The sequence below is a fragment of the Argopecten irradians genome, chromosome 8 (assembly GCF_041381155.1).
Source record: "Argopecten irradians isolate NY chromosome 8, Ai_NY, whole genome shotgun sequence".
Taxonomy (NCBI): Eukaryota; Metazoa; Mollusca; class Bivalvia; order Pectinida; family Pectinidae; genus Argopecten; species Argopecten irradians.
In genome coordinates, this window is record NC_091141.1 from 7,679,942 (window position 1) to 7,703,890 (window position 23,949).

The 23,949-nt window shown below is 34.3% G+C and overlaps 1 protein-coding gene across 2 annotated transcripts in view; it reads right to left on the reverse strand.

Annotated features, from left to right (window-relative positions):
* Positions 1-601: 601 nt before the first annotated feature.
* Positions 602-23,949, reverse strand: part of LOC138329249 (ephrin-B2-like) — a 195,373-nt gene continuing 172,025 nt past the window's right edge. For both annotated transcript variants that reach the window (XM_069276084.1, XM_069276082.1), the window contains exons 2-6: positions 7,240-7,360; positions 6,666-6,846; positions 5,733-5,837; positions 5,212-5,355; positions 602-4,818 (exon numbers count right to left, since the gene is read on the reverse strand). In XM_069276084.1, the coding sequence (XP_069132185.1) occupies positions 4,652-4,818; positions 5,212-5,355; positions 5,733-5,837; positions 6,666-6,846; positions 7,240-7,360 (718 nt within the window). In that variant the 3' untranslated portion in view covers positions 602-4,651. The remainder of the gene's footprint in view (positions 4,819-5,211; positions 5,356-5,732; positions 5,838-6,665; positions 6,847-7,239; positions 7,361-23,949) is intronic.

Below are 23,949 nucleotides of genomic sequence, written 5' to 3' on the forward strand. Positions count from 1 at the left end.
CAAGTAAACTGACAACCAGTCTCTAGAATATTTAAAACATCACTAAATATAGCTTGATAAATTTCATCTCTGCCACATGTCTCAGATAACTTAGTATTAGAATTCTGCTGAGAAAATCTTATAAATAACTGGTGACCTGTGTAGAGAGCGAGCTTTACCTCAGGTTAGGACGTTTGATTAAGCAAAGCCCAGTAGGCAATGATTTTTAAGATGTTGTGGAATTTCTTCAGAAGAGGTTAAACATTAATACAAACTTTATACAAGGTAATCCGGGACAATTACAGATTTCTGTCAAGGATTTTTAATTAAGTGAGAATTTTTCACGAGGAATATCTCGTATCCATGTTCATCATATGTATCTAGTAAATTTTCGTAATATGATGTGTATAATCTACAAAACATTTGTTGACAGTTTACAAGTTATAATCTGCATCATTCCTTTTATAATGCTAACATCCATTTGTAGGCTAGGTAGAAGTGTTGCTCTCAAGGTTTCATAATACCTGTAACCTGGTCGTATCATTTTTGACTGTATCTGCAGCAAACCAAAGTTTGGATTTTCCCTGTTTTTCGATATTAAAGAATGACAAACAAGTCTTGCTTCATATTTGTTCATTTTTATTTCTCTCCTCCATAATAACTTCCATCCATACCTTTCATTTGTGTCACATTAGATTGCAAAATAATCTTCAAAACTGAATTACTCCAATGAGCATGCAAAATTAACAAATTCCAATCTATTGTATCAGTTGATTCCATCAGTGTTTTGATTAGCATTTATCAAATAATTCAATTATTTTCTTAAATTACATAATATTACCAACAATCTCCTAAACAATTGCTTCAAAATACAGTATTTCATTCGTTTTGGACAAAAGCCAAGGTGTTTATATAACAATAAATTAATTACATATAGCCTCTCATGTTATTGAAGTTCAACATTTTTTCAATAGAAATATGATTTTGTGAATTTCCTCCAATTCATCGAATGCTGACAATGTTGTAGCAGAAACAGAAAATTCATTTTGAGGACTTTTTATTTGCACTACATGAATACACAAATTATCTGTTGTCTTTTCCACACATCACTGCACACAGATATCACAGACACCCTTGCTTGATTTTCAGACACACATGACTGGTTCAGCTCAGGCACACTTCATTTAATTCTCCTCACATTTGACTCCGACAATTTACGATCACATACTCAACATTTTATCACACGCATAAAAATCTGCATCACACCTCACAAGGCAAGCACAAAGGGCAATAATGGCTACAGAACCGCCCTGTATCGTAATCAAAACACATCTCCGCATAAATATGTAACATTTTGAATCACTGCATTAGAGTTATCTGCCCTCCAAGGGCAGAGAACTGTGGATTTTTTCATTCATTTTTGAAAAAATGTGCCATATACACTTACAAAATGAACGCTGTGCATGAAGTATAAAAGCAACACACTCTTCGCAAAAAATAATAGTGATGATACAAACGTTCACACGGCACGGGGTTCACAGTATTATCTGTTATTTTACAAAGTACACAATAATTACAACTGTACAGAGATATTTACAACATTTTCACTTGAAAAACTTTTGTACAATTTGTTTTCTCAGACAAAACAGCACACTTTCATAAATAATTGTTTACACATATCACATAGTACAAAACTAGACATATCCATAGTGTTACACTAGGCATGTCAGTTTATATTGCTTTTCATTGTGACATGTCAAAATTACATTGGCTCATATATATTCCACACAGACAATAACTAATTATCTTCAGCCTCCGTACAATTAATGGGATCAATATCATAGCCAGGCTAAAAATAGATTCATTTCACTATTTTTTTTTTGACCAGCAAAAATTGAAAACTTTAGATTTTCATTTTTCAAAAATAATTTAAAGAATAATTATTCTGTAAGATAATATTTGACAAATTAAAGCTTGAATGAAGCCTCCATTAAAATGATGTAATGTTAAAATCCTCTATACTGTAAGAGAAAAAATACTCAAGTGGAGATATACATATATGTATGTATAATCAGTTATTATTTGCATGGAATATAATTATGCATATTCATGTATCTATAACATTGACTTTTAGAGTGAAATTTGTCTCCACTTAACATTAACAACAACACACACATATTACAGAGAGGGTACACATCCCTAATGAGTTTGTGATGATGAGCAATTTAAACATTCTAATTTCATGATTAATGATTCATCAATTGTCAGAGAGAATATAGATAATCACATGGTGATTATTAATTACCGAAATTAATATTCATAACATGAACTTCATTAATATATGAATATTCCCATATGGTAATTACATGGGGAAATATTCACCGTATAAAATAATTACATGGGTGAATATTCATCACATGAATGTTAAATATTAATTTGAGAATAATCATATGTGGCAAATATGAATATTCATATATGGTTATTACATTGAATATTCATCACATGTTATATTTGAATATGAATCATTATGTATGAAATTGATCTGGACATATTCTTCAATTAATTTTTTTATACTATTCATTAGTATCTGAATCCACAACAAATGATCATTACCTTCCAATCAAAATCAGATGTAACCCTTCAAAATCAAATGTAACCCTTCAGTAATCAATAAGTAATTATAATTAAAAAAATTGATTATGATAAATAGATTTTGTTCAGGTTTATCATGTTCAGGAAGCTAATGAATATTAATTCATAACAGGAACACACTTATGATCCCGCTAGATTAGTATTATCATTGCTAACCACCAAAATAAAACAAATACAAGGAGTAATCACCATCATATCTTTGTTCATCAACTGTTATAATCTCCTGTCCCGGCTAAGCATGATCATGATCATGAGAAATTTTGTGTTTCATTTTCAGTAAGTATAAAACAAAACTTAAGTGAGGAAATACATTTTAAAAAAGAATCTCTTTGTGGATAGATTCAGATCTTTTTGTAAGTTTGATGTCAATTAAAAGTAACATATGACCACATATTTTTCAGATTCCTGTATCTAGTGTATATAATTATTTGAACTGGTCCATAAGAAGAGTTAAGTCAACATTTGGCGAATACAATATGTGATATGTTTTATGAAATGTAAAAAAGAATATATACGTATATGTATATGACTTCTACATAAATATTCATAAGTTCACATTTTATGAAAATCTTGAAAACCTTAAATTTAATTAAAATTACGAATTTACATTCTATGAAATTAACGAGGTAATCTGTTAATGACATCCGAAAGGCATTGTGTGTTGATTACAAAATTTTACAGGTGGGTTATTTACTTGTACTGGTGTTGGTTCTGCCAGTGATCAACATACAGTTAATACAGGTAACAGCTGCAGGCCTATCTAGTAGTTTGAAATAAAGATGTGGAATGCATGGTCTATGTTTATAAAACAACAGATCAACTTTGTTACATATATAAATATTGATATCAGATCATTAGTCAGTTTACACATCACTTGTTTTACTGCGATGATCTATATAAGCTTGAGAAGTTTTTAACAGTATTTAGGATTGTCTCCCCTCTTCCAAATAACATGCCATAGGATTCAATGCTGAAATTTCCTTCTGGGTTACTGAATGATTAATTGTTAAATAAATTTTACACCAAGGGGAGACAATCACCAGATGAGATTATGGGACTAACAGACATCAATGGTTACTACATAAAAGAGACAAGATTATCCGCTGTTGTCAGATCACCACAGTCAAAATCACAGCAGGAAAACCAACAAAATCAAAACAAAAGAGTTGTGTTGTAGTGATCAGTGTAATTCTCTGTCAACATTGTCTCCCACACACATTTATCAAATTCCTTCCAACATTGATCCATGTGTGAACTGAATGTCCCCAACATTAAGAGTTTTTTTCCCACCACTAACACAGTGGTGATATTTATGAATCCAGTGTGACAATATCAGGAATCAACCCACAATGAATGAACTTGGTGCTTATATGCAATGAAATGAATATCACGAAATCATCAAATGAACAATGTTGCATGACATTGGAAATTGATTGCATTTTCAACTGCAATAGTCTCAGTCCGATGAAAATGGTGACATTTGATTGGCTAATCCTGATGAAGCTCATATTCATGTGCCATGGCAACCATGGTGATATGTACACATATAGCAACCATGCATGCATGGCTGAACAAAATCCTTTTACAACGAAAATAGCTCCATGATTATCCCCAGAGAATGAAAACAGACTTTGGATGAAGTCTAAAACCCTCAATGTTCTGGTGGTGACTTGAAAAGTCCTGAGAGCAGCTTCTCTCTTTGTTGAGTTCTCACTGAACAGGAATCATTTCCTTGTATAATGTGGAATACATTACAATTGAGACAACAGACATTTTGTTTCCAATTGAAACAGAGTTCAAACACTTGTTGGCATCAACAGAATGATTCCTTGTTTTGGCCTCATTGTGTAAATATACTTCCTCTGTTTTGACCCTTGTCACCATGACAATGTAAAGGGTCAAAGGTCATGACTTTGGCTGGTGAGATGAGGCCCCTATCCTGGGGACAGTGTGTATAATTATTGACTATGTGACATCACTATGAATACTTTGTTCGTTTTATTTTTGGCTGAGCCTAATACTATCGCACTAGTAGTAAAAACGTCACAAAAGCGAGCAAACAAGTCACTGTAGCACTGCCCCTTATTTGGCCCACTCCGGCATTGATAATGCCTGTGTTTTTCTCCCCTCCTGGGGCGTCAATCACTATATTGGGGTCCACCGGAGTTCCATCTGGAAATTTGCTTGCTGCAAAAAGAAAAATCATAATAAATGAATATGGCATTTTTGACATTTTTTAAAATGCAAAATAACAAAAGATTTCAAGACAACTTCTGTGCACTTATTAACTCATCAGAAAACTTATGAATTAACTAAAACAAGTTTTGGATGACAAATCTTTCAAAGTTTTGCCAACAATTTTTGTATCAATCTGATATTCCAAATCGAATTCAGTTTTCTGAGTGTATTTAAGAAGATTTTCCCCATTTTGTGATTGACTTGAGATCCTAGGTTAAATGAGTTTTTATCATGTGATCACTTTAAAACATCACCTGTTATCGTCCCTCATTTACATTTTGATATCAGAGAAACAGAAGGTTAAACTGCTAACAATGGTTACTATGGTAACAGTGTACTTACTAGGCTTTTTCGTGGTAGTTGTTGGTCGTTTGGTGGTAGTTGTCGTAGTCGTCGACTTTGTCGTAGTCGTCGGTCGTGGAGTCGACGTTGTGGATATTGTCCTATTTGTAAGTGGGGTGTTAGATGTGTTTGGCCTTGGCGATGCTAAAAATAAACATTTGTAGGGTTATTTATTTATTAACAATTAATATTATTTTTGACAAGATTTGAGTCTTGAAACTGGATGATAATATATATCACATACAGCTCTGAATATTTTATATGTGACTGCAGTATTAAAAAATGAAATAAAATTGTATTTCTAAAAATTTGTTCTCTTTGCATATTTTTATCTAAATATAAAAAGAGATTTCTTTAGCTTTTTACAAATAATTATTTTTCCATATGATATTCACTGATTTTGTACTTATTTCATACAATATTATTTTCTTCATTTACTTGACATTATATTTATGGCGATACTTATTAAGATTTTAATTGAATGATTTTTCAATACAAGATCACTAGAAACAATGCTGTACCTGTTGTTGGTTTATCGGTCAGATCTAAAATCAACCTCATGTTCCTCGTCCAACACGATCCATTTACCTGGTTATTGATACCGTTCTGTGTCCCCGTGGACGTGGCTGGAACAAAAAATATACACATCAGTATCCCATCCTCACGATAAACATATCTACAAAGAGTGTTCGATTCCATTAACAAGTGACCTAGACTAGTAAAACATTGAACCACAAATTGATCTTAGCAAACTCCTTAATGTTTCCATTGTGAGCTTCTTAATGTAATTTTTCCAATATTAATCGTAAAGATTTCAGAGCTGACCTCGATTAAACAGGGAAAAGCTTTGGATCACGAAAATGTTGACCTTTATATTCAAGGTCACTTCCTTAATTATCAGACGAGATGTATCATGGGAATATGAGATGGAATAATGTTTGACCTCTTTTCTATCAATTCTACTGATTTTCTACTGATAGAAACAGAAATGTTTTGCCTCGAGTTGAGATATTTGGTCAATATCATTTCAAATTATACTGATTAACTTAATGAGAACAGTTCTTTTGTTGACAGATAGCAATTAACAGCTACATATATTTTTTTAATCATTTTATGAGACCAAAAATAGCAGACATGCCTCTCTGTTCAATAATATCATGAAATTTGTCAGATTTATTGAGGGAACTTGATCAGAATACTAATTTTCTTTTTGATGAACTCCCAGAGATCTAGTGAGTCCTCCAATGTTTGATGGGCCCCACAAGTAAGGGCTGTATAGTCTAGTAATTATTCGATAGACTATCAGGGCCCAGCTTCATCTACATAACTTTAACTTTAAATTAAGAACAGCTCCTTAACCCAAAATTTCTTCTATAACTTCTATACTGCTTTTCTATAGAGAATTTTCAGTTAATATAGGGGGTATATTTGGGCTGTACGCGTTTGATACTTACTTATCATATAATACTTGTGTCCCGGATGGAAGTCGGGTATATTTGGAATAGGCTGGAAGGACAATACGAGGAGCGTAAACGGCTGGCTCACCGACCCCGGGGTGGAGCAGTTCCTTATCGGTGTTACATCTGATGATTTAGGATCTATTATTGTACATGTTTCATATTCCTGCTTTGAAACCTGGAAAATACAAAAAAAAATGTCATTGATTATAAAAGACAAAAAAAATATATAAAAAAAACGAGTGAAGTTTTTATCAAAGAAAAACACTTCCCTTCAAAGAATTTTTTAACAATTTGAAATAACATAAAGTCAAAATTAATTGATCACTATCATCATTATTTAAGAGTCTAAAATTCTCCAAGGTTGACAAGGTCTGCAGTTATACTTCATAATATGTTATTTTTGGAAGGGTGGTGTTTTCACAATTTTATAGCTATAGGTTACTGGCATAGTCATGATAATTTGACTTGTGAAATAGAAACTTACTATTTTTTACCAACAGAAACAAGCTATTATTTGGTAGCTCCTATTTTTCTTGAAGTAGGACTTAGAAGAAATATTAATACTTACCAGGAATATGGAGTAGTACTCCCATTTCTCCGGACTCACCGTCCCGTCACTATAATCCGGACATATTATATCTATGTTGTCGTCAAGTTGAACATGTATGGAACTATCAGGTCTTCGAAATCTGAAAAACATAAAAACAGAAACCACATCAAAGATCTGTCTGTTAAACATGAACATACAAATTCTGAAATTTTAATTCATCATGCACCTGAAATAAATTTGTGTTAATTTCCTACTCACCTGAGCTACGTATATCATCGATTTTTTTTACACAATCGGGGCTTCAGCACCTGGATAGCTATACAAAAGACCTGATCTGTCTCTTAAAATCTTTCAATATCAATTTGTAAGTATTACAAAAATATTCCAGATTGTTTAAATTCTGAGACAGAGGGGGACAGGTCGTGTGTAAGCTATCCTTGTGTGTGACTGACTTTGTACTTACCTTGAGAACATGACATGAAGGAAGTGTGATGGGGTGACATGCCAAGTCTACAAGTGTCTAGTGTTGTTTGATGTAAGCTACATGTGGTGATGAAAGCCTGTATTAACACATCCATATGTTTGGGTTGCACATTTCATGTGACCTTGATTCTGGATCTTATTATCAAGGTCACGAAAGGTTAGGGTCAAAATCACTTTGATCACTTTGTGTCTGTACCTTTGTGTTTTGTGTGAATAGCTGTACTACAGTGTATATACCTAACAAACACTTAATATCTTATTTAAGGGAGCATGCGATTTCCCCAATAATTTCCCAATACTAACATTGAAAATCTAGCACACAATATATTATATACCAGCGTTAGTTAGCAAACTCAGTAACGTTTCACCTTCGGTTGGTAAACCCTGCTGACCCCTGATCATAACCTTTGGGAAATACAGCAGTAAACTCTGTTTTAATACTTCATTTCTGACTGCGGACTCGGACATTATCCAGATTTTTTACCACCACAGACGTATTTTTAACTTTAATGGCAGTGCTAGATGTACTTTTGTGGCGTAGGAATATATAATGTTGGTATCTTGAGAGCGTTGGTGTCACTCTTTCAGTCCACCAGGATAGAGCATTGATCATATTGCTCGCTACACTACATGTATAAAATTGCCTTTTTTACCTCTGTATCATATTTTCCTATAGTGCTTCTTTCTTTAGAAGCTGACTAGCTTTGTAGATGGCTTGCAGCCAGAGATCAATTTTAGATAATTAGGAGTATCCTAGTGAATGCTCGCCAGCTCTGTCCACTCCACTTCCATATAACCATCACTATATTTATATCTCGACAGCTTCGTAGAAATTAACACAATTATTTCTATACTTTCTAGGACATGCATGTCCAAGCTCAATAAATACCATGTTCTTGGTACAGAATCGATTCCTCTCCCTTACAATTTCTGTTGTAATCACTTGAAGAAAGTCAAACCACATCGACACATATGGAGGCCTGCTGATATTGATGTACAAATCCTACAGAATAGGACTACTGGCTGTCATATACAAGTGACACATGAACTTATTAAAGTAGATAGCCATATATATTTAGAAAGCTTGTATTTTGTTCCTATTTCTTTCACATCCTTTTTTTTTTTAAATGTCTGCTTTTTAAAAACAGAATGTCAACAATCTTCAAAATGATTATCAAAACAGCAATTGGAAAGGTTTGCAAAAAGCAATAATTTCAATCATCAACGTCTGTGGGTTTAGTCATATTGGTTTCAGTTGAGGAAATGAAAATTTAAATGATGTTCTAGAAACAAGACCAAGCAATGCAGAGATGAGAAATAATGATAGGAAGACGAAAATTAGTCCACTACATGGTGGGAAGGAAACCACACAGCTTTGATGAGCTCAACTCTCAGGAGGGTTTCCATGAACGCATAGCTAATTATATGTTTGGACATTTTGAGCAATCTTACATGCTTCATTAGGCGTGACTCGAAAATTCATCCATCAAAAACCAAAGTTATAGCACCTTATTGACCCACAATTAAAGCTGTGCTAGAACCCAGGGATTCACAAAGAACCTGAATAGCTGTCTTATTCTCTCACAGAGAACGAATGTGTTTACAGTTGAGTCTCGTTATTGGCTAAAGTCATCCTTACAGTTACAAATCAATCTCATGTTCCTTTATAAATAAAAACTGTTATCAGGGGATATTAGAATGATCAGAACTAAAGTGTAGATTTTTTGTATGAATCATTCTGTTTTCTAACTGCCTTGCCTTATTTCTAAAGTGAAAATGACAATTTCAAATGCCAGACAATTGAAATATCCCTCAGATCCTCTTTGCCTTATTCGAGCAATTGATAAAATAATGTTTGGGGAATATCATTTAGAGAGTTAGAGATACACAACCCAATGTCTCTAATTTAGTGTAATCCAAGCCTCCAATGTTCGTCACCAAACTGCACTTTTCATTTTTTACAGACTTGTTAAATTTGAAACTGACACCAGCCATCATTAACTTTAATTACAAATTATTATTGAAGTGTCAGAATTAACACCAATATCAGAACTAAACATGATCTAGGCTGACCTCACTCTCATCTGTTAGCACCAACAACTTTGAGAAACGAAGAGTTCCTTTGTAAGAGTTATGTCAAATGTACAGTGACATGTTGGACCCATGAAGAAAATAAAATATCCCACGCCTCATGAAAAGTATTTAGGGCTAACTACCAATATTAATATGCTTGTAAGTATTCAGTTATTATAAAATGTCAAAAATTTAACGTTCCCTGACAGATATTTGACAATATGTGATACACAAAATTGATGTAAAACATCTTTTAATGAGATCAATTAACTGCAATATCCGACTCATTACTATTCAAGATTTAAATACCTTTCAACTGAAAGTAAAAAATGGTAGTATTTATCGTCAGGTAGTAAATCTTCGTCTAACTGTCAATATCAATAACACCTGTACATACAGGTGTGACTTGAGGCCAGGTAGATCTCCACAGACATATATTAGCTAGGCTACGTGTTAAATAAATAAGTCTATAATGAATGTGGAAAAAAAAAAATTGAAGGGGAAAAGTTTGAATATTTCTATTGACATTTGCTTATGACCAATGATGATAAAAGTCTTGCTGAATCAATTTAAATACTCTCCATTCTAACGGTGTCTGTATGATCAGCTGATCCAGTTGTTATCTGTCTGCTTCCCTGATCCGCGATGACCTAACTTCTGTCCGCCCCTCGTTGGGATAGCTAGTCCGACTTAGGGCTGTATGGGTCTAGTTTGCCCGCGGGAGTTGTCTCCCACCGGGATGATGAATTTGACAGAATAACCTCCTTACGACATTTAGCCTACTGCTGTCAATTTCCACAGCGATTTGTTTCTCAAAATTGATTTAACCCTCATATCCCTTGTCCCTAAAAATTGATTCTATGTGGTGTTTTGCAAACACAGGACTGACAGTTCTGAAGAGTAGAGCTTTAGACAGACAGCCGAGGGGAACATGTGCCCCACCCCATGGAAGTCTCCGTACAAATTATACTGTACCATGTGAACGTATAACTTTCTCATCAAAAAATAATAAAGCTTATCTCTAGACAATAAATCATGTTTGAACTATTACATAAAATAGAGAGGGATGTTGGTGCGATCGTCAATCATTAAGTATCAATAATTCTATAGCCGCTGACACAAATCTCCAGCTATTTATCAAGACATACATGCTGATCAGTTTAATTAATCAAGGTTAGTCTATAGAGGTGGAGCCAGTGAGGAGAAGTGACACAAAGTCACACACTCCACAACTATAAGATGTTCTTCTAGGCATTGATTGGGTTTGAAATTTTGACAGCACAATTGATGGCCTACTCTGTTCCGCTGGTCACTTCCCATCATGCAACATCCATCATGAACACAAGAAATCGACATGCTAAGTTCTCCCGAGATAGAACCTAGTCTTGTTTTTCCTGAAGTATAATTTCGTATGTACACCATAATCTCCCTCATAGCAATCCTCTAATGCTCGGAAATCCAATTTATTGTTTCACTGACGTTGAGTGAGTTAAGGTTGCTTTCCTCCCACGAGTCTCGAGGGCAAATATACAAATATTTCCATCGTCATTCTTCATTTGGAAACCCATTTCTTTATACAAACCCACATAAATCACAAACAATTCCCGTTTAAGAAAACCCGAAGACAACACCATAATAATTCATTATTAGAACCGCTAACAGATTATTGATAAATTCATGCAGACAATTAAACACTATTCCAAAACAGAATTGTTTCCACATTTTCTGCTCACACTGCTCCTTTCTTGAGAGTGATCACATTTTTGTGCTCACGGGATTTCATTATATGAAATATTTTTTCCGTTCCTGATCACCAGATGATTTAGTAATTTGCCATTAGAAGTATAAATGACTACAGCATTAAGATCTGTCTCCTTTAGGTTGGTGATCAAACTCCTATAATCTCTATAAATCAGGACAAAGGCACATGGAGCTGATTCAATTCTATCCCTTAAATCAGCGCTCAGAATAATGGAGGAGATTGTTACTTATCAAAACCCTCACGGCAGCCTCTTCTTGATTCAGTTAACATTCTATTTCTTAAAAAGACAACCAATCAGATGGAAAATGAAGAAACTGTGAAAAGGGGCAAATAATGAACTTAGGAATCGTTTACACCAGCCAGCATGGCGGCCCTTAGGGATTCAGATCAACTTCCTCCTCATTTTCACATTAGATGCCATCACCTTTTTCCTCTGATGAAAATTCTCAAACTGTCGCATTGAGTTTGACATCAAAACATCCAATTGACCCTGATATTCGATAACGAGGAAAAAGTCATTGACGCATGAAAGACATTTATGAAATCTTGGTCGTGGCTGAATTACAAGATTTGATTTATGGCTGTATAATGACCAAATTAGCTGATGAATTTCTCCACCAATATTGTTGTTTCAAAAGTAATATTTAAGTGACTTTTAGGAAAATTGATGACTTTTTCATATGGACATGCATTTAGTGTAACTCACATGTTGTCAGTTCTAATTAAAAAATGAAATATTTATATAAGATGCTCATTGATATTAAGAAAAGAATATGTAATTCAAACTACTTTTTCATTTTATCAAGACATATTCAATTAAGAAATATTAAGTTAGTGCATTTGTTTTTTAGTAGTTTCTGTAATTAATCAACCATTTTTTTAAAAATTTTTTTTTTTGGTTTTCATACCGTAGCAGATTTTTTTTTAAAGATGGGCAAATTTAAAGTATATCAAATTTATTGAAATTAAATTGAGAATTATGTAAACTAAATATAAATAAAAAAAATCCAACAAAATGGACACAGAAATCCCAGTTTACTACCCCTTTGGACGTCCAGAAATCGGCCCTTGAGACCAGCTGTTCACGACAGGTAACTGGTCCTTGAGGGTAGAGGGCCCACCTTCTCTAGGTCTCTTTTATCGGCTGCTCAAGCAGAATACATTAATGACCTCACTGTGGCCATTGCTCATCATGAAAATGGACATGTACCACAAAAGTGGTCAGTTCAAATGATGACCGATCTTGAATGGGGATGAAAATTATGGACCCCAATGCATTTGGCCAGGTGTCCAACTGTGATAATATGTAAGTGGAGGAGATTAACTACCGGGACGCTGGGGCCGAATTGTGTCGGTCAGTGCCATATTTGGTGAGCAGGACATGCTTTCACACCTAAGGCCAATGGTCAGTAATTTAGGTGGACAACACTTCCCAATGATAAAAATCTGTGTTACTGATGAACAGAAGGACAACACCTAAACCAGCCACAATTCACACATAGTTCGCTGGAAAGGTCAATATCATTGTACTTATAGGGCGCCATGATTGATGGTTATACCAGTGATTTTCTGGTTCACCAATTATCCCGAGTGTCACAGACAGATTTCTAGTATCACCAGCAATAATATTTACAACTCTTTATGTATAGTTACAATATTGTATTTATATGTTGTTGTTTTTTTAATTCTGGACACAAAATTTTCCGATTCTTTTCTTAGCAAAGGAAATATTATAAATTGCAATACCCTTGTAACTGACATCCAACATGGACTGATTGCCATGGTAACCAATTTTTAAATGCTTTTTAGAAAAGTCATTTCATTGGGTGCAGCCTTAGTGGACAGAATTATGTTGACAATGATTTAAGATAATAATTACAATTAATCATTGAACATTTTACAAACAATTAGGAGATATGAATGATAATGGTAAGTTCTACAGCAATAACGATCAGGACTCCACCAGTTACAAAGTGTGAATTGTGGCACGGAATTTTCTGGTCATCATTGCTGAACAGTTTCTTCAGGCACATCTAACGACTGGTCAAGACCAAAAATCCAATTTTGTCTGACATATGCCGATGGCTAAATTGACAGTATAGAGTATACTTGTAGTGGTATTGTGAGGCAACTTTCCTGGGAATTCAGAGAACACTATACTATAGAGCCCTTCATTCAAGTGATTTGCCTGGTTTCATTACTTGTTGTAGCAACTCTGATGGTCAATCTAGGAGGTGTGGAGGGACAGATTCTGACAGTTACAAAGCTGAAGAGCATCTAAGCCGCTCTAAATGTAGAAAGGTAGAAATATCAATTCTCCTTATTAAACCGGTGTATTTTATCTATACAGTTGATTGGATATGTGACGAGGTTACATCAGTGTCAACAGAATTTTATGACCAAGAAATGTTTCATTAGCATTAACTTTGTGATAAACAGAAAGACCCTTATTCAAACATGTCTGATTATTATAAATTAGGTAATAGAAAATATCCCCAAACAGAAGTCCTGTCTAAAAGAGATATGTCATCAGCTTATAAAATCATTTTTATAAAGTGAAATGCCTTGTAGACTTTCCTGCATGAAACAACTCAAAAGTACATCTCTATGCGGCTGGCATAATATTACCCAATGTTTTATGTCATAAAGGAACCAGCCCTACAGACTGGTAGGGCCCCTATCTAGTTTCCAGTGTGAGCTGTCTGAAAAGAGGTATTTATAAAATTACTGTTGATGACCTGCTTATGATGGCCAGTCATTTATTTCGCCATAAATCTCCCACGTAAGGAGATGTTCGCTGAACCATGATAAGAGATAGCGTGTTAACGGAAAGTATACCACTAGAATTTGGTTCGACCCTGCAGAAATTCTCAACACGTTTCACACAAACTTAATTAACCCTTTTTAATAAAGTAAGAGTACAGGCATGCTTGACAATAGTTAGAAATGTAAAACAAGAAAATCTCTAATTTGCCACCGAGATATTAAATCATGTTATTATAGCAGGGAGTGTTCAAAACATCAAATTTATGGTGCCCTTTTATCGCCATTTTTTTTTTTTTTTTTTAATTGGCAAATGTGTTGTAATTTCTTTTAGGATTTTCCTTCCATTCAATATAACCAGATAGCATGTGTGTAGACGGTAACACATGTTCATTAGTGATCATGATGGATACTCGGTGCGTTATCCCAGCACCATAGATACATATATGGCCATATCGTTATATCTCCTTCTTAATTAGATTTAGTACTAGACATCCAAAATATTGAAATCAGGAAATAATGTCATTTATATTGGACGTCTAATGGAAGACTATTTATAACCATGATTAACCATAATTATTAAAACACCGATAAATCTGTATTAATGCACAGAAATACAAAAGATACTGGTTTCACATGATCGGCAGTTGACGTCAAGGAAACAAACAATCTGGTGTAGTATGAAGAATAATAAGCTGATAGCATGGGCTGTCATTTGCAGTCAAGAGTTTCTGCCATTAATTTGTGTATAAGCAACAATTTGGAATTTTTATTCTAAAACTGGAGCGCAAATCTAACAAATTGTGACTTAATAAGATCAGCGTTAAATCTATCCTAATAACTTATATTGATTTTGAGCTAACAGAAACGAAGACTGCATCATCAACCTCAACAATCCAAAATAAATGTGCCATGAAAAATCATTACTGAAATCAAGGTCATTTGGAAGCTTGAGAAAAGTTTGATGGTCTCGTTATTTAAAGAATTACATTGGGTTTTTATAAAAAAAAAAAAACCAACATAAAGAAACATCCATATGATTCAGGTTGCGATGGTGTAACAAGATTGTGGAAGATCATTCCATTAAGATGAAAATTTCGACCCACTAGTTTGTCTGTTGCCTATTGAGAATGGAGAATAACACCAAGGCCCATACTCTAACTTCATTTGACAAATATTTATTGCTATCGAACAGTCAGAAAGAGAGATAATTTTTGATACAGTTCAGAATGGAAGAACAAGTTTCAATTGAAGAACAATTTACGGACATTTTTGACATTATTACTCCATAAACGTCAGCCATGTTCTTACTTTATTTGCGCTAATCGAAACAATCACTTCTCATTACACAGGCGGTCTCATTCTAATCCAAAACATAAATAGTCGTTTGTGAATTATTGATCCTACCGAGAGTGGGGATTGAAAAACTTGTAAGCATTTCAATTTGACTTGGATGGATGTGTGCTCAGTCAGAACAAACGGTAGCAGAATGTGACATCTTGGGGAAAATTATGTGACAATAAAGGACGTAGAATTGCTTGATAGAGCCATCGTCAGGACCAACAACGTACAGACATCAGCTCTGTTTTATTGAACAAAGGGTGATTGCAGTGTGTGTAAATGCCATTTCCTCCGACAATGAATATTTCTCGGTTCTGGTATATTGTTAGGGTTTAATTTATTTCTGTAGATAAATCATGAAAGATCTTTTTTTTATTGAGAATGGTGTCTTCATTCTATTCTTTCATTGTTTGGTGTATATTACATCAGCGTTCCGGTACTTGGACAAATGCAATATCCTGCAGATTTGTCTCAATTTGGACATGTATGTAAACTGAACAAAAAATGAATAAATTTGGAAGCTGTCAAAAAATGTTCTGTATAAGATGAAAATTAATATTTGTTGAAATTTTCTTCATTGTTGTGGTTGGTACTGTACTATGAACATAAACAACAAAATTTGATTAGATATGTTATCAGAATGCATATGGTTGTTCAATACACCATGCAATCATGAGTGTTTCTACCCCTGAAGCATTGAAAGCTCTATATCAAAAAAGAAAGTACTTAATATGAACATTTTTGAATAAAGAATTATGAACCTCTAATAGGTACATGTACCTGTATATAATTACAACATAAACCTAGACAAGCACCTGTGGTCACTGCCATTGAAGCCAATGTTAGAACTGATCTGACTAATGATAAAAGTCTGATTGGTACAATAATTGTCTGGTAACTCCTATCTGTGAAGGCATTGTCTATTCTACAGTACACCCCAATTAATCAATTTGGCCAAACCAATTGGAAAGAGTAAGTGCTGGTAAGCATCCCATCGAGAATAGTTGGGAAATTTGGGGACTGGGCATGCATATTAATGAGCTGTGAGAAGTGATGAATGGCCTTTATATTGGTCAGTTAGGAATACGTAATGACTTGAGTCTATGAAAACAAAGGGCAGCATGTCCGTCTGTACAGTCTGACCATGGCTGTCTCCTTCTAGATGACTAATGGTGAATTCCTCAACCACCCATAAATCACCGGTGCAAGGTTTGTAAACTGTCCCCTACAATTAGTAGCCTCTCAGGAGAGGACATGGATACCATGTCCTCCTGAGAGTTCCATGAGTCCTCAAGTTCTCTAGCTGTGTTACAAATGGCTGCAGTGCTATGTGGTTGACAAGGCAAGTGTTGGTCTCTCAAATCCTTCATCTTAATAAAATCTAGCAGTCAATTCTTTCATCTTATACATATACTAGTATGTTCCAAGTTCAACACTAAAAATGATTACTGTGTGATGTATTACTATAGTCACAATCTAAGATTTTTATAAAATAGAACATTTGAACTGCTGTTATCCGATGCAATGAATTGTATAAAGACTCAAAGAGGGGTTTTCCTTGGCATATAGACAATATACCAGTAAGCAGCATTTTGGCTTTACAAAATTGTTCAAAATCTGGAGGGTAATTAACATTGTACTTTCAAATTCATTCTCCCACCCGTTAAAGATGAAACTGGATACTGATATTATCTTTCACATAATAGAATCATTTCTTGTAAATTAAGAAAATAAACATTAAAATATTCACAAAGCCTTCAATCACTGGATTTATCAGAAGATCTTACAAATCTGATAAGTATTAAAATTAACTCTGGAGGATTCTACAGATGAATTGCAGTGCTTTCTAAAATGGCCAAAATTCTCAAGATCACTCAAAATCTTCAAGATGGATAATATCAGACAAATCCTTTCTCCCTATAACTTTCTGATGGCCCACTCAAAGCTCCCTGGAGCTAGCCAAGCCGTGTTCCTCCTGTGATAAGACAAACACAATATGGTGGATATCCAAATATCAGTCAGATTATGAATATTTCTCTGCTCCTATCTCAAAACACACGATGTAAATGTTAGTGTATCTGCTTTGTAAGCTGAATACTTTCATCGTAACTTGTATGACATGACAGGCGGCCGTGTAATAAGGCAGATACAAATGATAGGATTGTCTATAGTGTGTCAACTCTGACCTTTCTTCCTTTACATTAAGATATCTACGGCTGCTCATTCAGCAAAACTAAAGAAAATCCTTCACATCAAACACCAGGCGCTTGATGCATTATAAAGTCTATGACTTATAAAACGACATGCAAGATGATTTAAATCAGCATCACAGGCCCTTTAAATCTACACGGCAGCGGTTTTACGATTTGACATTGACGATATGCTAATGTGGAGAAAGCTGGGTAATCCCAACATAAACCACACGTTACGACTTGATGTCCAAATTATCACAACATGGTTCGTTTTGTGTAATCTTAACTTCTTCTGCTGGATCTTCTGGCAACAAATAATCAGAAAAAAAAAAAAAAAAAAAAACTTCCAAGATTTTAAATTCCTTAAATGTCGTTATACTCTGCTCAATTTTGACTTTTGTTGTCACGCGATTTGGAATATCATGTCGTAAAGCATTTGGATGATTCAGATGGAGAAATGTGCATTGAGTTTTATTGGTAAAGCATTCTTAATCCCATCAAATGTATCTGAGCTTTTAAACAAGAAATATTTGGCCTGGCTTCGTATCTTACTCAACTCCAGCATTCACAGTCCTCGCTAGTATCCATCTTGAAAACTCCCATGTAAATTGGAAATTTCGATGTTGTGTAAGATAGTGGGAGCTTTCTGCCTGTAATTTATTATCGGGTATTTATTTAACCATAAAGTCCTGTCACCGCGACCCTTTTTATAACCTCACTGGGACACTCCGAGGAAATGCACTCTCTCTAGGCATGTTGGCACTATCACCGGCTTTGTGGTTTTCCTCTAATGAAATGAATTTTAGAAGCAAGCATCAAAGTTTATGTGATTTAGTTTTAAAGGCAATGTTTGTCTGGTAGATGTGCCTACAACACTAGTGCATGTTTATGGTACTGAACACATTACCCGTACCATCACTGCACCATCACCGACATCATCACTGCACCATCACCGACATCATCACTGCACCATCACTGACACCATCACTGCACCATCCAGTAATAATTAGAACAGAGGAGGACAAATTGATGCCTTCTTTTCCTAACAGTGGGGGTAACACTGAATATATTATAAACATTGAAAGCGGGTAATTTTCAGCTTCAATTAAATGGAATACATAATGTTGATAATTCATTTAATATCTGTTATTAATTTATAAATTAGTAGCGAGTGCTTTATGCTGAAAATATTTTTAACCAAAAATGATGAATTGAAATATTTCTCTGATAAAGGTAGCAATGAATTGTTAGATAAATCTCAAATTTTAAATCAAAATCGTGTTGTTTGGAAATTAAAATCTAGCTACAGAAGTAGATGGTTTGTTGTCCCATATAACAGATGGCAGGGTGAATGTTTATGGTATAAAACACCAGTAAAGTCATTCACAGTAGTGAAAACAAGTTTACATAATCATATTTTATAGTTCTCCATTTCATTTATAATTATGCACATCTCATAGGTAATTTCCTTACTCTATATTTGATGTGTTAAATAAAGGCAATGTATATATAACGGTCTGTCACGATAATCACAGTATGGAAGCAACATGACCGACCTGCACCCTATTTCAAGGCAGGTGCATAAAAATAGTATAGTACTGTTACCCCTACCACGCGGGTGGGTGTTAGAGATTATCTTATAAGGACTTAATTACAGGTAATCAAATTCTAATAATTTTTTAAAAAGTATCTGCGATGGTAGAATTGAGCAGATTCTCAGCTCACACTCCAGCTGAAATTCTGAAAACGAACATGGAACTGTGCAGCCTTTATGACATCATAAACATGTCATCTGGTGACGATATTGGAAACAAGTGCTGTGTCCAGACAGAGCATAAACAGTCGCTTCTTCATCTTCTCCCTTAATTCTGTAATGTCACTGAAATATTTATCACTATAAGCTAAAAACGCCCGTGTAAAATCTAATATGTACAACCCATATCGTTAAATTAGTCTATGTATATATACATGTAATAGTGTGCTTTTATTACTAATCTCTCAACGGGCTTGTCATACACTTAATGACCATCGAACACAAAACTTTACAAAATACACTCATTAAATCATTGACGAAGACGCTTACTTTTATTACAGATTTTATCTTAGTTTTGTCATCATATGTTTCAGCGTTTTTCTATTAATCTGTATTTGGTTTTGACTAGATACCTAAAGTTGTTTTTATTTTCATATTCTTGGCTAGAAATAGCTACTGGGATCCAAGACATGCAGTTTTATGTAATACACCAAAGGTCATACAGTCCATACTGTCTCACAACCTAGTCAAAGCCTTTGTGTCAGACCAAGCCATTTCTTTTTGTTTCATATTTGGTTCCAGCGATATAGTTCTGAAACATCTCTTTAATTTGTTTTAGAGTGATGTAGATTCAACATAAACTGATTTCAAACCTTGGTAAACTCAAAGTTCTTTAGAAACATAATTATGTCCTTTTTAGAGGTCAATTTTGTTGTAAATTCTACCAAATCGGGTTAATGAGTCTGTCCTTTATAGACAGGTGTCCTTTATGTAGAGGTCAATTATGCTGGGTTTTTCCCCACCAAATCGGGTTGATGAGTCTGTCCTTTATAGACAGGTGTCCTTTATATATAAGTGTCCTCCATAAAAGGATTTATTGTAAAGCTATATATTGACCCATTGTCAATTTATTTGTAAAGTGAAATTATATATTTCATAACAGAACTTAAATCGTTAAATCATTTTACACAAGCCTGATCACTATGTTCAATGACAGATGGAATTGGCCGCAGATAGGGTTCACCACCTCAAGATCTGTTCAAACATGGCCGCAACAACTGTTTGTAAACAAAGGGAAGCTTGTACACAAGCCTGATTAGGCTTCTTGTAACTTTATGAGTTCAATCTGGTGAGTTTTATGCTAGCCTTATTTGCAATTCTTTTGTTACAGTAGAATTATGAGTGTGTATGATTGAAGTCTCTGGAGACTGTACAACTAGGTATTTATTCCCTAGCTGATATAGAATTATACAGATTCATGTTCATCATACCTTACATCTCTTGTAATAATGACAGGAAAATTGTCAATAAAGTTTGAATTACTTTGGAATTACAGCTATGATATAAGAAACGATGGCTTCCTTTCAGTGAAACAAATGTCAGCTTGAAGTGAATTTCTACCAAATGACAAATTCCATTTGTATCACCAATTGAACTCTTTCACCCCTAACATTACAAAGTGGACTGGTCTTGTCTTTGAACTCTTTCACCCCTAACATTACAAAGTGGACTGGTCTTGTTTCTGATTTATAAAAGTCTAAATGTGTACAATATATAACCATTTTCAAATTAATATTTTTTTAATATCAAGAATGCTGTGGACCATTGTAAAAACAAATGAACGACTTCAATGTGTATTTCATTTACAAAACAATCATAGCTTTCAAATAATACCACCATGTTACAGCTAATTCAAACTACAATAAATCAGTTTGTGCTGTTAACACATAAAGGGATAAAAATCAACTGTCGATGCTCTCTTGTTACTGATAATTCTACACTTCGCTCTGCTACGATCTAAAATTTGGATGATATTGGTTATAATTTGTAAGTTATACTACCGCCAGCAAGGTCACATGACCAGGAATAAATCTATATTAAGATTTGATTAAATTCAAACTATGATCATCTGAGTTTTCATGTCAGAATCAATTACGAAAATAATTCCGAAAACTGTTAATATTACACAAATATTTGAGAGCCCAACCAGTGTAAATGGGCCTGATATTGTCAGAACTTGCTGAACGACCATGGACTAGATACATAAGCCCAAATATTTAATCTGACTATGCTACCTTCTATATATCTTCCCTTGTCTTTAAAAATTCTATGTGATCTTTCAAAGTCTGCTTTAGAACTAGTATTTAAGTTTCAATATATAAAATATTGCTATCAGTGAAATCCATTAGACAAATTTACAATTTCTCTGCCTAACTAACAACATAGATACTTCTCTGATAAAATAATACATGCAAATTTCATTTAAAAATTTTGTTATGCCTTGGGGGACAAATCATAATGGCGTTAAGTATAGTCAATATAAACGTCTCGACCAGTATTTTAGGACTTGACGGAATGCGGTCATTTCACCACCGCGAAATACTATCTGTAAACAACGTTTCCATTCATTTACACAAAATGGGGTGGATAAAATGGCTGAAGGCGTTACACAGCTTGTTTTCACATCTGTGAAAGTGGCTTTTCAAATATTTTTTAAGAAATCAAAGGTAACTTACATTCAGGTAATAGAAAGTAGTTGTTATAATACTCAAGTATTGAAGTGTTTTGTGTTATATATAAATATTCAATTGCCATTTTGGGAATTATAATCTATCAGTGTCATTTAAGGACAAAATAAAATCTCAAACCGTCATTCCGTTTAACAGTGAAAGCATCAAAAAGTAATTAATTTGAAAGTTTCTGATCAATGTGAAAAGATTTCAAACAATATTTGAGAAAAGGATAAATCTGATTTGTGAAAAAGCTTGTGAGAAGCACTTCTGTAATCTGGACACACTTAGCTCAAATTACATGTCTATATCACCATTTAAATGGGCGACTTAGACTGGACAAAAGGTCTCGCCATCTTACAGACATTTTTACGTGGCATTAGGAAAGTCTTCAAAGGAACGCACAGCTTAATTGAAACAAGATTTGTTTACATTTAATTGTATTCAAACAACTATGTGAATGATCACCGAAAGAGTTGGACAATGGACGGATTCAATTAAAGTGTCTTGAGAGTATTTCTTTAACAAATAAAAGATCATCGCATGTGAGAACCACCCACAGACACTCGCAGGGAAAACTTTAACTTGTTTCAGAAATACAAGGGCCTTCAAGGATTTCTGAGATTCGTATTGATCTAGTTCTCCAATGGTTATTGAAATGAATGGTGATCCAAAGGTCAGTGTCAATAGCCACCTTTAACAAGACAGATATATCAGGAATGAATTCAGTCATCTAACCATTCATACTTTGTATCAAATTATGCTTGTACCTTTTTTATAGACAGAATTAAGAAATAAATAAGTCACATCTAAAAACATACATAAAAAAAACCCTGTATATCACTTGCTATTTGGACTTACACAGCCTTTACACAAATCTACGAATGGAGTACTTATACGACATTCTAATATTTAATTCTAAATCTTAAAAGATATTCTAATATTTAATTCTAAATTTTAAAAGATTTTCTAATATTTAATTCTAAATCTTACAACTATAACCAAACAATTACCAAACCAAAGACAATAATGAATGAGTTCTTTCACATTGAAATCATTACAAGTGTAATTTGTGCCATCTGAAGCCATGTAGCTAACATTACATTCCTCAAACCCCAACATTGCACTTTAATTTTAATTTATGGTGCGAGCTTGGAATGCCGACTATTATGGGGAAAGTGCTTTTTTTTCTTGTGTCTGACCCCAAATGCCAGTACAGAAATAAGATTCAAATGTCACAGCACCACAAACAGGTAATGAATTAATACATCAGAAATTGTCATAAATAACCAACTGATTTTTTTCCGCTTCTGCATGCTACAGCCAATGTTCACATGTTACCTTCATGAAACCCTGCAATAACTTAAAGGAAAATTAAATTGGAGTTATATTTGCAGACGTGACACAAGTGATATGAATGTGTACTTGATGTCACTGAAGGACATTGTTACTTTAGATCTAATGAATTATGTGATATACCCACTACAAGTAATACCCGGAGCCTAGTTTTACATGTGAATGCTGTCTTTGACTGCCGTCACTGGCACAAACCGACATGAAGGAGCTCTTGACCTTTCAAGTAGAATCAGTTCAAGATGGTGAATGCAACACTGTTGTGTAATGTATGCAGTTGTAGGGGCTTTTACGCAGAAGATAACTTGTAACCTCTCCACAATGCTCTTAAGTCCTTCCTTTATAATTAAATTCCCGGCGTAATTTCTATTGGTGTAATTTCTGTCGCTGTGGGGTGTTTACACCTGTGAGGATTCCCTATGATCGCCTGTGTCTCCCTACAGGTACGTGACCTTCCAACCCTGAATGTAAGAATGGTGTTGAATGGCGTAAAGCCAT